At 41.9% G+C, this 17,258-nt stretch overlaps 2 protein-coding genes across 7 annotated transcripts in view; one reads left to right on the top strand and one right to left on the bottom strand.

Annotated features, from left to right (window-relative positions):
• Positions 1–45: 45 nt before the first annotated feature.
• LOC115207484 (protein ABHD14B-like) lies at positions 46–2,777 on the top strand. The gene is made up of 5 exons (XM_029774583.1): positions 46–178; positions 1,030–1,262; positions 1,400–1,641; positions 1,896–2,124; positions 2,656–2,777. The coding sequence occupies exons 2-4, from the start codon at positions 1,049–1,051 to the stop codon at positions 2,073–2,075; spliced, it is 636 nt and encodes a 211-aa protein (XP_029630443.1). The 5' UTR covers positions 46–178; positions 1,030–1,048; the 3' UTR covers positions 2,076–2,124; positions 2,656–2,777.
• LOC115207482 (voltage-dependent calcium channel subunit alpha-2/delta-2-like) overlaps positions 2,536–17,258 on the bottom strand; it is a 267,881-nt gene continuing 253,158 nt past the window's right edge. For all 6 annotated transcript variants that reach the window (XM_029774577.1, XM_029774579.1, XM_029774576.1 and 3 more), the window contains 3 exons: positions 8,223–8,332; positions 7,805–7,890; positions 2,536–7,632 (listed from right to left, as the gene is read on the bottom strand). In XM_029774577.1, the coding sequence (XP_029630437.1) occupies positions 7,510–7,632; positions 7,805–7,890; positions 8,223–8,332 (319 nt within the window). In that variant the 3' untranslated portion in view covers positions 2,536–7,509. The remainder of the gene's footprint in view (positions 7,633–7,804; positions 7,891–8,222; positions 8,333–17,258) is intronic.

Here is a 17,258-nt window from a genome sequence, read left to right on the forward strand (position 1 = left end):
ACTCAAGTCAGTGAACACTTTATTTATGAGCCTCGGCAATACGCGTGATCACCACTGAACGGCAGTAGAATCCAAACGACCACAAAGATTACAGTAGACTGACTTTTTCAGGGGAAAAGTGAAACCACAGAGCCATCCCACTTTTAGTTCAGAGAGAAACCACTCAGACAGCGTGAAGGTAAAGATACATTTGTTTTACATGCATCAACATCTAGGCTAAGCAAATCATTTTGAATAAATGTGAACTTTGATCACAGGCAGATCAATGACAATGTGTGCCTGTGGGCAATACGAACAATGAGCTGTAACTTTCCCTGGAGATCGATTACAGAAAACTTGAGAAGAATTCTTTCTACATTTCATTTGGTGGCTATCCGCCAAGCAAACATTAAAATGCGACAATGAAGCTAGCCTTCACTACATGCACAACACTCAACTAATTGCATACAGACATTAGATACAATCAATGAGGTCCTAACAGACTTAATGTAGCAGATTAAATGCATTTACACATGCAGATATCACATTATTTCTATGACGTAATATCTGTAGTGCTAATTAATGTGCCATACATTTGTTTACAATATACTGTATTTTATGACGCTACAACCTGGAATCATGGGGTAGACGTAACAGTACACGTAAATCTGTCTACCTCCATTTAGTTTGATATTTTATATTTAGTATGGTGTATTAATTTGTGGATGTCCATCATCCTTTTCGTATGATACTGTATATTACGAATTGCAATCCGTACAATATGTTGTAAATACACCCACCCATCCACCCCGACCAACTACCCTCGTTTTGTTTTTGCATTAAGTAAACTTCTGTCTTATAACCATACCATACAGAACTAATTTGAGTGTCCCGGATTTACATTTACTATGTTACATTTAGGTTATAAGACCAGGCTGGACAATAACCTAAAACAGGACTATTGGATGTAAGGCACTGGAAATGTTACTGACTTTGGCTTTAATTTACATTTTCACCTTCTTTCTTCAAATATTTGGTGATTATATTTAGGCTGAACCCCCTTCATAGGATGTGTGCTGCTAAAATGACAGAAGGGAGCTTGCATGTGGAATCCTGCAAGGCCCCTTTCTTTTACAGACAAGCTGAACCGGCTACAGGTGAAGTCAATCTGTCCATCCTACTTCTGCACGGCATCCGTTTCTCATCTGAGAATTGGCTCAATATAGGTACACTGGAGACATTGGCCAAAGCTGGCTGTCGTGCTGTGGCCATCGACCTACCAGGTGAGCTTCGGTTGTGAGAATAGTAGTAAATTAGTAGTTGAGGAGTTGATTGAGCAACAAAAACATAATTCATGACTCAATGAATCACTGACCTGTAACTCCATCTGTCTCTTCCTCTACCTGCTCCCCACCACTAGGTTTTGGCCAGTCTAAGTCAGCGGTGGCCCCATCCGCTGTAGGAGAGCTGGCCCCTGGTAGGTTCCTGAAGCACGTGTGTGAGGTCCTGGGGATGGGGCCAGTGGTGGTAGTCAGTCCCTCTCTCAGTGGCATGTACTCCCTGCCCTTCCTCTTCCAGCACGAGGCTCTGGTCCGGGCATACATCCCTGTGGCTCCCATCTGCACTGAGAAATTCACAGCAGAGCAGTACATCAGCATACAGGTGCGTGCATGTGTGTGCTGAGGGATTATAGCTCTCTCCTCTCTCTTTTCTCTTCTCTGGTTGGTCAGTGATTGTTGCAAACACTGGCTTTGCTCCTATGCAACATGTCCTGTGTTTGGGTGCTCTGTGTGACTGCCTGGAAATTGGAAATTGCCTTTTAAAGCCGTATTGTCTACAACCTGCGATCAGATTGAAACCCGGCCTTTGTATGTGAGATTGGGTATTTGAACTAGCCACCTCTACTTTCATTCCAGACTCCGTCTCTGATTGTCTATGTCTATGGAGACCATCAGCTAAAGGAGGTTTCTCTGAACAACCTGAGGAAGCTAGCCAATCACAAGGTGTTGATGATGAAAGGAGCAGGACATCCATGCTATCTGGACGACCCAGCCACGTGGCACATGGCTCTCACTGACTTTCTCAGTACGTTGTGATGTTGTTCAGTGTCATTGGGATATCTGTCCATGGATGCAACACAATACGGTGAATACCTACTAACATTTCTTTATATAGAAAATCGACTATGTATGTTGTTGGTAACTTGTGGAATAGACACCGGATTCAGGATTAGACCCACCCGTTGTATAATATTTGTCAAAAGCCAGTAGGGAGGATTTTTTAGTGTGATGTTTTGGAGACTTGTAAATAGGTCACTGATGATAATAGTGTATGTGAACGGTGTGTTTGTAGCCTATACAGCAGGGGTCTCCAACCCTGTTCGTGGAGAGCTACCGTCCTGTAAGTTTTCACTCCAATCCCGAGTTGCAACTATCCTGGTTCACCTTATCAACCAGCAGATTATTAGAATCAGGTGTGCCCTGCTATAAAGTCTGTATGTACTGGACATGAGTCCTGGCATTTCAGAGATGTAAAAACAAACACCAGACAATTAAATGAAGTGAAAAATATGAACATTATTTAATAACTGATTCTCTGTAATAAACAATTTGAAAATATTTTACAAGGAGTCACAGACACAATATTTTACAAATTTTACCCTCTTCTTTTTTTTAGCTTTATCAGTACAAAAGAATGGAGCGACATGGACCAATGCCCAGAGAGAGGGAGCTAAATCTTCCGCGCACACACATACACACTCAGACACCCACATAAAATAAATAAAAATAAAAACAATTTAGATCTCAAACTTATCTTTACTTTATTCCATTTTTTTTTTACTTCACTTAGAATTTGACTGAATTTATTATTTTTTTGTTACTGATTTTATTTTAAACACATTTGTCAAACATGGTCACATAGCACCAGACTACAGACTACAGAATCACATACACACGTGTCTTTCCCACAGAGACGCACGGACACGGCAAGGGTAGGCAGGGGCAGGGCCACGTGGAGACCCTCCCTTTAGGGCTGGCTGTAAAGCAGACCCAGTCCTCTCACCCTTTAGGGCTGGCTGTAAAGCAGACCCAGTCCTCTCACCCTTTAGGGCTGGCTGTAAAGCAGACCCAGTCCTCTCACCCTTTAGGGCTGGCTGTAAAGCAGACCCAGTCCTCTCACCCTTTAGGGCTGGCTGTAAAGCAGACCCAGTCCTCTCACCCTTTAGGGCTGGCTGTAAAGCAGACCCAGTCCTCTCACCCTTTAGGGCTGGCTGTAAAGCAGACCCAGTCCTCTCACCCTTTAGGGCTGGCTGTAAAGCAGACCCAGTCCTCTCACCCCAAACTGGCCCCTTTTCCCCTTCTTTTTTTTTTAGAGCAAAAAGTAAATTTTTCAAACCACAGAAAACCAACCTGTGTCCCTCAGCACACTATTGGGTCCCCTTCTGGGACACACAGACATACAAATCATGATTCTTTTACCTTTTGTTTGACACAGTCCCATGCTGTTCTGTGGAGACCCACTCCCTGAGCTAGCCTCTGACATCCCACACAGGGAATAGACATCCTTGGCTTACTTCAGTCTAGAGCTGAACATCCCCCAGCTGTGCATGTGTAGGTATAACTGTTAGTGTTACATGTGTGTGCTTTGTGCATGTGGGTGCATAAGTGTGTAACTGCATGTCTGAATGTGTACATTTGTTAGTGCTTGTGTCTGCTGCTGAGCCAGAGGAAGTCACAGGGGGTACATTTCCACAGCGAATGTAACCCTCATTGACGGAGTAAATGTGGAGATCTACAGAGGGACAAACAAATGCTGTGATATAATAAAACAATAACATGCAACAGGACTATCTATACGAGGAATTTCAAAAATGGTGGACCCAAACATTGAAAGGAGACAATTGCAAACGTCAGATTCTGAGTTTGTATTTGGTCCAGTCTTTCACTGAGATAGGGATCCTGGGTGGGGCAGCGGTCTAAGGCACTGCATTCCAGTGCTAGAGGCGTCACTACAGACCTGGGTTCGATCCCGAGCTGTATCACAACCGGCTGTGATCGGGAGTCCCATAGGGCAGCGCACAATTGGCCCAGCATCGTCTGGGTTTGGCCGTGGTAGGCTGTCATTGTAAATAACAATTTGTTCTTAACTGACTTGCCTAGTTGAAAATATAATTATGCAGTTACAAAACATTTTGTCTTGCCAAAAATGATATTGTTCACTGTACATTATGTGTGTATTTATGGTTACAGTAAAGGAGGTTTTGGGGTTTAGATGTTGTATTCACGTTAACAGTGAGGCGGGGTGGAGGGATTTCAGAGTCAATGTAAACAATGAAAGTCCTCCACTCCAAGCAGCAATGTGTACAATAAACTCACACCATTTTATATCGACGGACGGAAACATCAAAACCTAAACCTCTTTAAATCCAGAGTGCAACATTCTGGATTGGGAAAGTCTGTTGAGAATGTGAATATTTCGGAGGCTCACTGTGTGTGTGTGTGTGTGTGTGTGTGTAAGAGGGAGAACACTGAAACACTAAGGCATTTAGAGAGGCTTAGTCACTATGTATCCTTTGAAACAGAAACACACGGACATTATTTTTGAACACCTCTGTGAATACAGGGGTCACATACAGTATGCAGCTCCCTCATGACAATATATTGAGCAAACCGGTGAGAAAAAATTGATTGGATTCTTTTTTTTTGTAAAATATTTTTTTTTCCTCCATAACAACATCTGATATAACACTTCTTCCATTGGAATTGGAACAACAAACAGCTACGCTACCACAACTGTCATTCCCCATCCTCTCAACCCAGTTTTAAAGACATTCCCTCTGAGGGTTAAAACAAACATACACCCATACACAAACACAAACGCACATACGGTTCAGACAGAAACGCAATGATAGCGGTCAGGTGACCCTATAAAGGTAGATCAATGACCAGTTAAGTCGATTTATACTGATAGTTTAGCTCTATAGATGGCTCTGTAAAGGTACTGTACAGCAACTCTATCTGGTAGCAATCAGGTAGCCCTGGAATGGTACAGCAGCCAGGAGCCACAGCCAATCGAAAGTCTACATTGAGCTACAATAACGTCTAGTCAATATGGTGTCTCTATAAAGCCACCGTAGATATATAGCCAACAGACTTGCTCTATGAAGATCCTGTAGCTCCACAGCCATTAGGGTGCCTCTTCTATAAAGGTACTGTACAGTAGCTCAAGAGACAATGCTTTCCAAAACAAAGTGCATCAAGGCACTATGACAACAGAAAGTGGCTCCTAAACATGGAGTCTAATGACATTTCACATCAAATTGATCAGAATGACATGTAACAGAAAACCCAGACTGCAGCTCAGTCGTCACCGTACAGTAAGTTGTGGTGGCCTCGGCTGCATTCCTTTATGTGGGAAATGTTAAGCCCCAATCCCCCAGCAGCAAATGGTCTGAAGTTACACAGCGTATGTCAAATGTAATACAAGCTAAGTTCTGCCAAAACCTACCTGCAACTAAAACGAGATACTTATGGGCCAGTCTGAATAGGTATTAGTATATCTGCTCTGCTGTGGTGACAACAGATATTAAACACATACAAATATAGTCCTAGGAACATTAGTGGACCTGGTGGAGCGGCTGTATGAGGATTGGCAGAGGGGTTAGCTTTCACTGGGTCAGGAGCAGAGGTCAGTCAGAATGTCCACTGATCAGAAAGGATCCCACTGGGCACAGTTGTCAATTCGACGTCTATGCCACGTTGGTTCAATGTAATTTTGTTCAAATGACGTGGAAACAACGATTCAATTAGTCTGTGGAGAGTGGGAAAGTACACACTACCTACAGCAATGAAGCCCAAACACTCAGACTTTTCAGAGGCTTAATACTGATTCATAATAAACTGGTGTAGCCTAGTATTTAAATTATTTTTGCAAGGGAAAAGTTATAATTTGCTTTGTCCGATTTGGACACATAATTACCAATTCATTAACTAACATCAGCCATCAATGATGATGGACACATAATTACCAATTCATTAACTAACATCAGTCAACTATGATAATCAAATGTGTCACGGATTCCCCCGGTACTGCTGCTCATTCCGAGCACCAGTTCCGGAGGTCTACGTCACCGGCTTCTAGGTGCCACTGAACTGTCTCATTAGGCACACCTGATCCCCATTCTCCTGATTAGTAATTGTATATGTGTGCCCTCTGTTCACCAATGTCTTGTCGGTTATTGTTCCCATGTCTGTTGGTCTTGTAAGTACCTGTGCTTTGTTGTTTTGGCTTACTGCGTGTATTGTGTACTCGTTATTAACGGGTCCCGTGTATTGTTGTGCATTTGTTATTACGGGTTTCGTCCTGTGTAGTGTACTGCGGGTCTTGTCCTGTGTATTTATTAGAGGTTTAACCTCGCTATTTTGTTTGGGTTACATCCCTGTGTTTTTGTATACGTGTTTGTTGTGGGCTTTGTCCCCGTGCCTTTTCATGGCATGTTGTATTTTTGGGTGGAGTATTAAAACCCCCTATGATGTATTCCTGCGCCTGTCTCCAATCATTTATACAACGTGACAAAATGTTATTCTTTGTAAGACTACTATTTCAAAGAATAGTTCCATGTTACCATGATTCTAAATATAATACTGTGCTTCCAGGGGCAGAAACAGTTCTAACTTTAAGTGGAGAACAGTAGAGGTGTACAAGAAGAATTGGAATTCAGCCAACTCAGATATTCCTAACACTATTTCTCTAGCTTTCCTTTCTGGGTTTCTCTATTTCCTCTCACTTGGTTATAAAAACAAGACCACATGAAAGTCTCTCATTTTGGCAAGAAGTAGATATAGTGCATAAATAAATTAATGTAACAACTTTCATTGCAAATGATACCCTAACATGTGCTTTGAATACTCAACACTTGAACAGTTTATAATTGTATGTTTTTGTATACTTGAAAGTTATTTTTTTCCTTAATTTTCTTGTTACAGTAGCTATGAACGTCTGAATGGTCCGTACAGTAGCCCCCTATGAAAGACACATGACAGAGCGATGAAACTGATCAGGTCAGAGATGAGTGAGTGAGATGGAGGCCATGTCTCCTCATCCCATCTGACTAACAGAGGCACAAACAGACAACCTAAACTCTGCTGTGTCCATGACGGTTGGAGCTCTGTGACATGGCATCCAACTTGTCTTTTCACTTGTCACTTGTCCTGTTGATGCGGGTGGGGATGGGGTCTTTTTTTTCTGATATAGCCTCTGATAATTGTGGTGGTTGGTACACCGACCTTCTGAATCTCTTCCCATGGATGAAGGTACGCAACTCGCTGAGAACATAAAGGTCCTGCAACTGTCACTAAGCAACAACAATTGAAGCTAGCTGGGTACAGTAGCGCGGTACTCAGGGCTTCCAAGTTGCAGTGACAGGAAGTCCCATTATAACCTATGACTAGAGCAGGGGCGGAGCATAGAGGGGAGAGGGTGGGAGCTTTAGGATGGACAAAGAGCTGGGGAGAGCAGACTGGAGGAAAATTAAAGTAAAAGGGGCAGAAAATGGGGGCTGGCGATTGGATAGAGGAGGAAGAGCTGAATCATGAGCAGGGTCTGGAGTGAGGGGCGGAAGGAGTGGCCCCGCCCACAGTCTGATGTGTTCTCCTGGAGAGTAAAGGAGACATTTTTAGTCATACAGTAGAATTTTAGAAAATAAAAAATAAATATTCTTAGTGTGTGTCTTCTTAGTGAAAATAGAATCTATGTGCATCAGCATATTTACAGTATATGTTTATTGTGGGGTCTGCTGAGTTGTACAGTCAGTTGTAAGTCTTACAGAAAGATTGTAGTCGTAGCACACAGCGGGCCCTTTTCGATACCTCGCTGCACTCATGTCCTCACATGATGGGTTATCCTCTTTGACTGGAAGAGGCGTGGTTGAGGAATGACTCACACTACCTATATAGTCACTCTCCAAGTCTCCATGTGTTTACACACACCCGCCCCTATAGCTTCCTCTCCCACAGGTTTATGCCATAAAAAAAATGTAACACAACGATAAACACAACATACAGATGCTTTAGTTAGAATAGTCATCAAGGGGTGAACTGGACCGAACCCAAATTTAAATGGTTTGACATTAGCACCAGTCAGTTGAATGGGAAAAGCCACTCTTATAAACAAGTCGATAAAGAGATAAACGAATGAGCGGAGAAGACTCCCAACAGCAGGTGTGTATGTGTTGGCAAGGATACACTCTGTCTCCGCCTGGGACAGTTTCTCCACCTCACAGGTGTTGCAGGGCATCTTCTCTGCCACCACAAACAGCAGGTTGGTGTTGTTTAACCTCTTGGCATGGATCAGCCTACACACAAAGAGAGACTGAGTCAACAAACTCTTCTTACAAGTGTAGGATCTTAATTTGACCTATATTGTCAAAGCAAAATAATTCTGCAGCAACAGGATTTGTATGTTTAGTCTATTATGTTGCTTGATTGGTGATTAGGCTATTAGCTGGCGAAAGGTAGGCTACATGAAAAGTGTAATACTGTTTTTATAACCTTGTGTTAGTGTGGGTTTTCAGTGAATTTATGCAAATCACGAAAGATGTAGGAAAATTCTCAGCAACAAAAGAGTGATCAAATTAAGATCCTACAATTGTATATGACAGACTTGTTCACTGTTGGATCAACTCCATGAGATCATTTTACTAGGCTCATTTAACTTAATGAGGTTACTATTTCAGTACTTCTGATGGAATTTCATGAACTTTTAGATTAATTGAGGCAGCGTTTACCAAACTCGTGACCCCAAGGGGTGCACATTTTGGTTTTGCCCTAACACTACACAGCTGATTCAAATGATCAAAGCTTGATGATTAGTTGATTATTTGAATCAGCTGTGTAGTGCTAGGGCAAAAACCAAAACGTAATCACCTTGCAGTCCCCAGGACCGAGTTTAGGAAATGCTGCAGGACTATTACTCAACTGCATTTTCCATGAACTACAGTGCATTCGGAAAGTATTCAGACCTCTTGATTTTTCCCACGTTTTGTTACATTACAGTCTTATTCTTATTCATTGATCTACACACAATACCCCATAATGACAAAGCAAAACCCTTTTTTTATGTTTGCTTTATTAAAAATAAAAAATGCATTTGCATAAGTATTCAGACCTTTTGCTGTGAGACTCAAAATTGAGCTCTGGTGCATCCTGTTTCCATTGAGCATCCTTAAGATGTTTAAACAACTTGATTGGAGTCCACCTGTGGTAAATTCAATTGATTGGACATTATTTGGAAAGGCACTAACCTGTCTATATAAGGTCCCACAGTTGACAGTGCATGTCCGAGCAAAAACCAGGTTGAAGGAATTGTCCATAGAGCTCAGAGACCGGATTATGTCGAGGCACAGATCTGGGAAGGGTACCAAACATTTCTGCAGCATTGAAAGTCCCCAAAGATCACTGTGGCCTCCATCATTCTTAAATGGAAGAAGTACGGAACCACCAAGACTCTTCCTAGAGCTGGCCGCCTGGCCAAACTGAGCAAACGGGGGAGAAGGGCCTTGGTCAGGGAGAACCCAATGGAAACCAAGGACCCAACGGTCACTCTGACTGAGCTCCAGAGTTCCTCTGTGGAGATGGGAGAACCATCCAGAAGGACAACCATCTCTGCAGCACTCCACCAATCAGGCCTTTATGGTAGAGTGGCCAGACAGAAGCCACTCCTCAGTAAAAGGCACATGACAGCCCACTTGGAGTTTGCCAAAATGCACCAAAAGGACTCTCAGACTATGAGAAACAAGATTCTCTGGTCTGATGAAACCAAGATTGAACTCTTTGGCCTGAATGCCAAACGTCACGTGTGAGAGAAATGACAAGATTATGTTATAATACTGTTATTGCATCAAATGGTTGTTTTATGCAACATAATAAGTGGTTGTTAGAACACTCATCTGTGTGTGTTCTACTGAGGATGGGCCTTTGGGAGATTTAACACTGACAGAAGATTTACGATGTCTTTGGGTGATAAACCTAAAGAGACCGCATTCCATAGCATTGTAAGGTTCTGCTTTTCTTTTCTTAGTCAACCTTGTGTTCTTTTTCTTTGTGTTCTTGAACATAGCCCTGTTTCTTTGTTCATTAATTTCACCTGTGTTTGTTTCTCACCTGGTCAGCTTAGTTCAGTTCTTTCTGTTTGTATGGTTGTGAGGTATTGTTTTTTGACTACCTACCTGTGTTTGACCATTGCCTGCCTGTGACCATGATTCCTGCCTTCTGCGAAGGCTTAATAAACATCTGCACCTACACCTTTTTCTACCTGAGTATTCATTACAAGCATGAGTTAACCTCACTAGGGTAGCGGGCAGCATTCGGAATTTTGGATGAAAAGCGTGCCCAAAGTAAACTGCCTGCTACTCAGGTCCAGAAGCTAGGATATGCATATAATTGGTAGATTTGGATAGAAAACACTCTAAAGTTTCCAAAACTGTTAGAAATAATGTCTGTGACTATAACAGAACTGATATGGCAGGCGAAAAGCTGAAGAAAATCCATCCAAGAAGTGCCTTTATTTTGAAATGCCTGTTTTTCTATTGAAAGCCTATCCACCATACAAAGACTTATGACACAGTTCACGGTCTCTATGCCTTCCACAACATGTGGCCAGTCTTTAGGCATTGTTTCAGGCTTTTACTCTGAAAAATTAGGGAGAAACAGCACTTTCAATGAGTGGACAGTGGAAATTTCCAGATATGAAGCCAGCGCGTGATCGGGAGCGCCCCTTTCTTGTTTCTCCTTTTCTATTGACGAAGCTTTTGTCCGGTTGAAATATTATCGATTATTTATGACAAAAACAACTTGAGGATTGATTATAAACACCGTTTGACATGTTTTTCCGAACCTTTATGGTACTTTTTTGATTCTTCATCTGTCTTTTGTGACCGCGCTTTGTTCCAATGGAATACTGAACAAAACGCACCAACAAAACTGAGGTTTTTGGACATAAAGAGGGACATTATCGAACAAAACAAACATTTATTGTGTAACATGGAGTCTTCGGAGTGCAACCATATGAAGATCATCAAAGGTAAGGGATACATTTTATCGCTATTTCTGACTTTTGTTACTCCTTTTCTTGGCTGCTAACTGTTTGTAATGATTTGTCTGCTGTTCTCAGATAATCGCATGGTTTGCTTTCGCCGTAAAGCCTTTATGAAATCTGACACAGCGGTTGGATTAACAAGAAGTTAATCTTTAAGCTGGTGTATAACATTTGTATCTTTTATGTATGTTTATTATGAGAATTTCTGTTTTTGAATTTGGCGCTCTGCAATTTCACTGGATGTTGGCCAGGTGGGATGGTAGCGTCCCACCCCCCCTAGAGAGGTTAATGTTTCTGTTCTATAAGGTACCAGGGAGAGATAATTCCAGTGCCAGTCCCTGGTCTCTACACAATGAGAACAGTTTACAGTAGATTCTGTCTGCTGTGAATTATAAGTATCTTTCATAGAAATTGTAACCTTGTGACCCATTCCATACATCTGTTGTTTGTCATGTAGACTGAAGGGGGTGTATCTTGGCTATAACATACCTTTGTACCTTTGTCTTGGGGCTTTCAACGAATCGTCTGAGGGTGATTCATCGCCTAGCCATCATTATCGTAGAGCACTCAATCGATTCACTTTATATGTGTGTGTTGTATTAACCTGTTAGGGTATAGGGGGCAGTATTGAGAATTTTTTGAAAAAAGATGTGCCCATTTTTAACTGCCTCCTACACCTACCCAGTAACTACAATATGCATGTACGTATTATATATGGATAGAAAACACCCTAAAGTTTCAAAAACTGTTTGAATGGTGTCTGTGAGTATAACAGAACTCATTTGGCAGGCAAAACCCTGAGACAGATTCTGACAGGAAGTGGATACCTGATGTGTTGAATTGACTTTGAGCCTATGCCATTGAAAAACAAAGGGGGTGAGGTATATTCTGGCACTTCCTATTGCTTCCACAAGATGTCCCTAGCCTTTACAAAGTGTTTTGAGTGTTCTACAGTGAGATCTGACCGAATAAGAGCCATGGAACGTGATGGTCCATTATTCACCCTGGCGCGCGATTTGATGGTGGGTACTCTCATTCCGAAACGTTTTAAAAGAAAACCCAATGGTCCGCCTTGAATTTTATTCATGTTCTGGTTAAAAAAGGCCCTAATGATTTATGCGATACAACGTTTGACATGTTTGAACGAACGGAAATATATTTTTGAAGTGAAGTGAAGTCCGGCTGGCTTAGATCATGTGCTACAACACGGAGGTTTTTCGACATAAATGATGAGCTTTTTTGAACAAAACTACATTCGTTATGGACCTGGGACTCTTTGGAAGTGACATCTGATGAAGAGAATCAAAGGTAATGGATTATTTATATAGTATTTTAGATTTTAGATTCCTCCAACATGGCGGTTAGTCTGTATCGCGATGCGTATTTTTCTGGCGCAGTGCTCAGATTATTGCAAAGTGTGATTTCCCAGTAAGGTTAATTTAAAATCTGACAAGTCCATTGCGTTCAAGAGATGTAAATCTATAATTCTTTGAATGACAATATAATATTTTAGCAATGTTTTCTAATATTAATTAATTATTTTGTTGTCATGACTTGACTGCCGGTATTGGAGGGAAACGATTTCCTGAACATCAACGCCATAGTAAAACACTGTTTTTAGATATAAATATGAACTTGATAGAACTAAAAATGCATGCATTGTCTAACATAATGTCCTAGGAGTGTCATCTGATGGAGATTGTAAAAGGTTAGTGCATAATTTTAGCTGATTGTATGGTTTTGGTGAAGCCTGTCTTTGAATCGACAATGCATTGCACACCGCTATTGTCAATGTACTCTCCTAACATAACCTAACTTTATGCTTTCCCCGTAAAACCTTTTTGAAATCGGTAAACGTGGTTAGATTAAGAACATGTTTATCTTTCAAAGGCTGTAAGTTAGTTGTATGTTTGAGAAATTTGAATTTGTACATTTATTTGGTTTCAAATTTGCCGCTCTTGAAATGCACCTGCTGTTGATAGGGTGCGCCACGGGGGGAACGCTAACGTCCCAGGTAGCCTCAAGAAGTTAACCTGCTCCCTTATTAACCTGTCTGGGCTAGGGGGCAGTATTTTCATGGCCGGATAAAAAACGTACCCGATTTAAACTGGTTACTACTCTTGCCCAGAAATGGGAATATGCATATAATTAGTAGATTTGGATAGAACACACTCTAAAGTTTCTAAAACTGTTTGAATGGTGTCTGTGAGTATAACAGAACTCATATGGAAGGCCAAAACCTGAGAAGATGCCACACAGAAGTGCCCTGTCTGACAATTTGTTGTCCTTCTGTTGCATCTGTATCGAAAATACAGCATCTCTGCTGTAACGTGACACTTTCTAAAGCTTCCATTGGCTCTCTAAAGCCGCCAGAAAGTGGAATGGGGTGTCTGCTGTCTCTGGGCAAAGTACAGCAGCAGAGTTTGTAAGTGGTCAGCCTGGGGTCAGTGAGACTGAGATGCGCGTTCACGAGACTTCTCGTTGCCCGGTTGGAATATTATCGCTATTTTACGAGAAAAATAGCATAACAATTTATTTTAAACAGCGTTTGACATGCTTCTAAGTACGGTAATGGAATATTTTGAATTTTTTTGTCACGAAATGCGCTCGTGCATTACCCTTCGGATAGTGACCTCAACGCACGAACAAAACGGAGCTATTTGGATATAACTATGGATTATTTGGAACCAAAACAACATTTGTTGTTGAAGTAGAAGTCCTGGGAGTGCATTCTGACAAAGAACAACAAAGGTAATCCAATTTTCCTAATAGTAATTCTGAGTTTAGTGAGCCCCAAACTTGGTGGGTGTCAAATTAGCTAGCCTGTGATGGCCGAGCTATGTACTCAGAATATTGCAAAATGTGCTTTTGCCGAAAAGCTATTTTAAAATCTGACATAGCGTTTGCATAAAGGAGTTCTGTATCTATAATTCTTAAAATAATTGTTATGTATTTTGTCAACGTTTATCATGAGTAATTTAGTAAATTCACCGGAAGTTTTCGGTGGGTATGCCAGTTCTGAACATCACATGCTATTGTAAAAAGCTGGTTTTTGATATAAATATGAACTTGATTTAACAAAACATGCATGTATTGTATAAAATAATGTCCTAGGAGTGTCATCTGATGAAGATCATCAAAGGTTAGTGCTGCATTTAGCTGTGGTTTTGGTTTTTGTGACATATATGCTTGTTTTGAAAATGGCTGTGTGATTATTTTTGGCAGGGTACTCTCCTGACATAATCTAATGTTTTGCTTTCGCTGTAAAGCCTTTTTGAAATCGGACAATGTGGTTAGATTAATGAGAGTCTTGTCTTTAAAATGGTGTAAAATAGTCATATGTTTGAGAAATTGAAGTTATAGCATTTTGAGGTATTTGTATTTCGCGCCACGCGATTCCACTGGCTGTTGACTAGGGAGGGACGCAAACCTCCCACCTATCCCAGAGAGGTTAATAAGTGAATAAAGATATAGTTTAAGTATAACTCTGACTTGTGTGATAAATTTGTCTCTCCTCATTTGATAGTAAATAAATTGACCACCACACATGTCTGGTGGAAACCTGGCACCATCCCTACGGTAAAGCATGGGGGTGGAAGCATCATGCTGTGAGGATGTTTTTCAGCGGCAGGGACTGGGAGACTCGTCAGGATCGAGGAAAAGATGAATGGAGCAAAGTACAGAGCAGTTTTGATGAAAACCTGCTCCAGAGCGCTCAGGACCTAAGACTGGGCCGAAGGTTCACCTTCCAACAGGACAATGACCCTAAGCACACAGCCAAGACAACTTTTTAATTTTTAATTTTATTTCAACTTTATTTAACCAGGTAGGCCATTTGAGAACAAGTTCTCATTTACAACTGCGACCTGGCCAAGATAAAGCAAAGGAGTGCGAAACACAAACAACAACACAGAGTTACACATGGAATGAACAAATGTACAGCCAATAACACAATAGAAAAATAGACATACAGTGTGTGCAAATGAGGTAAGATTATGGAGGTAAGGCAATAAATAGGCCGTAGTGGCGAAGTAATTACAATTTAGCAAATAAACACTGGAGTGAAAGATGAATGTGCAAGTAGATATACTGGGGTGCAAAGGAGCAAAAAAACAAAACAATATGGGGATGAGGTAGTTCGATGGGCTATTTACAGATGGGCTTTGTACATGTGCAGTGATCTGTGAGCTGCTCTGACAGCTGATGCTTAAAGTTATTGAGGGAGATATGAGTCTCCAGCTTCAGTCATTTTTGCAATTAATTCCAGTCATTGGCAGCAGAGAACTGGAAGGAAAGGCGGCCAAAAGAGGAATAGGCTTTGGGGTTGACCAGTGAAATATTCCTGCTGGAGCGTGTGCTACGGTGTGGGTGTTGCTATGGTGACCAGTGAGCTGAGATAATGCGGGGCTTTACCTAGCAAAGACTTAAAGATGACCTGGAGCCAGTGGGTTTGGCGACAGAGTATGACGTGAGGGCCAGCCAACGAGAGCATACAGGTCACAGTGGTGGGTAGTATATGGGGCTTTGGTGACAAAACTTTTGGCACTGTGATAGACTGCATCCAATTTGCTGAGTAGAGTGTTGGAGGCTATTTTATAAATGACATCGCCGAAGTCAAAGATCGGCAGGATAGTCAGTTTTACGAGGTTATGTTTGGCAGCATGAGTAAAGGATGCTTTGTTGCAAAATAGGAAGCCGATTCTATATTTAATTTTGGATTGGAGATGCTTAATGTGAGTCTGGAAGGAAAGTTTACAGTCTAACTAGACACCTAAGTATTTGTAATTGCCCACATATTCTAAGTCAGAACCGTCCAGAGTAGTGATGCTGGATGGGTGGGCAGGTGCGTTCAGCGATCGGTTGAAGAGCATGCATTTAGTTGAACTTGCATTTAAGAGCAGTTGGAGGCCACGGAAGGAGAGTTGTATGGCATTGAAGCTCGTCTGGAGGTTAGTTAACACAGTGTCCAAAGAAGGGCCAGAAGTATTCAGAATGGTATCGTCTGTTTAGAGGTGGATCAGAGAATCACCAGCAGCAAGAGCAACATCATTGATGTATACAGAGAAAAGAGTCAGCCCGAGAATTGAACCCTGTGGCACCCCCATAGAGACAAGCCCTCCGATTTGACACGAAGAAAACGCTGTCTGAGAAGTAGTTGGTGAACCAGGCGAGGCAGTCATTTGAGAAACCAAGGCTGTTGAGTCTGCCGATAAGAATGTGGTGATTGACAAGAGTCGAAAGCCTATGCCAGGTCGATGAATACGGCTGCAATATTGTCTTTTATTGATGGCGGTTATGATATCGATTAGGACCTTGAGCGTGGCTGAGGTGCACCCATGACCAGCTCGGAAACTAGATTGCATAGCGGAGAAGGTACGGTGGGAGTCGAAATGGTCGGTGATCTGTTTGTTAACTTGGTTTTCGAAGACCTTAGAAAGGCAGGGTAGGATAGATATAGGTCTGTAACAGTTTGGGTCTAGAGTGTCTCCCCCTTTGAAGAGCGGGATGACCGAAGCAGCTTTCCAATCTTTGGGTATCTCAGACGATACAAAAGAGAGGTTGAAAGGGCTAGTAATAGGGGTTGCAACAAGGAATAATTTTAGAAAGAGAGGGTCCAGATTGTCTAGCCCAGCTGATTTGTAGGGGTCCAGATTTTGCAACTCTTTTCGAACATCAGCTATCTCGATTTGGGTGAAGCAGAAATGGGGGCGGTTTGGGCAAGTTGCTGTGGGGGGTGCAGGGCTGTTGACCGGGGTAGCGATAGCCAGGTGGAAAGCATGGCCAGTCGTAGAAAAATGCTTATTGAAATTCTCAATTATCGTGGATTAATCGGTGGTGACAGTGTTTCCAAGCCTCAGTGCAGTGGGCAGCTGGGAGGAGGTGCTCTTATTCTCCATGGACTTTACAGTATCCCAGAACTTTTTGGCATTTGTGCTACAGGATGCACATTTCTGCTTGAAAAAGTGAGTCTTTGCTTTCCTAACTGCCTGTGTATATTGGTTCCTAACTTCCCTGAAAAGTTGCAAATCGTGGGGGATATATGATGCTAATGCAGTACGCCACAGGATGTTTTTGTGCTGGTCAAGGGCAGTCAGATCTGGAATGAACCAAGGGCTATATCTGTTCCTGGTTCAACATTTTTTGAATGGGGCATGCTTATTTAAGATGGTGAGGAAAGCACTTTT

This window comes from Salmo trutta, chromosome 14, assembly GCF_901001165.1.
Source record: "Salmo trutta chromosome 14, fSalTru1.1, whole genome shotgun sequence".
Taxonomy (NCBI): Eukaryota; Metazoa; Chordata; class Actinopteri; order Salmoniformes; family Salmonidae; genus Salmo; species Salmo trutta.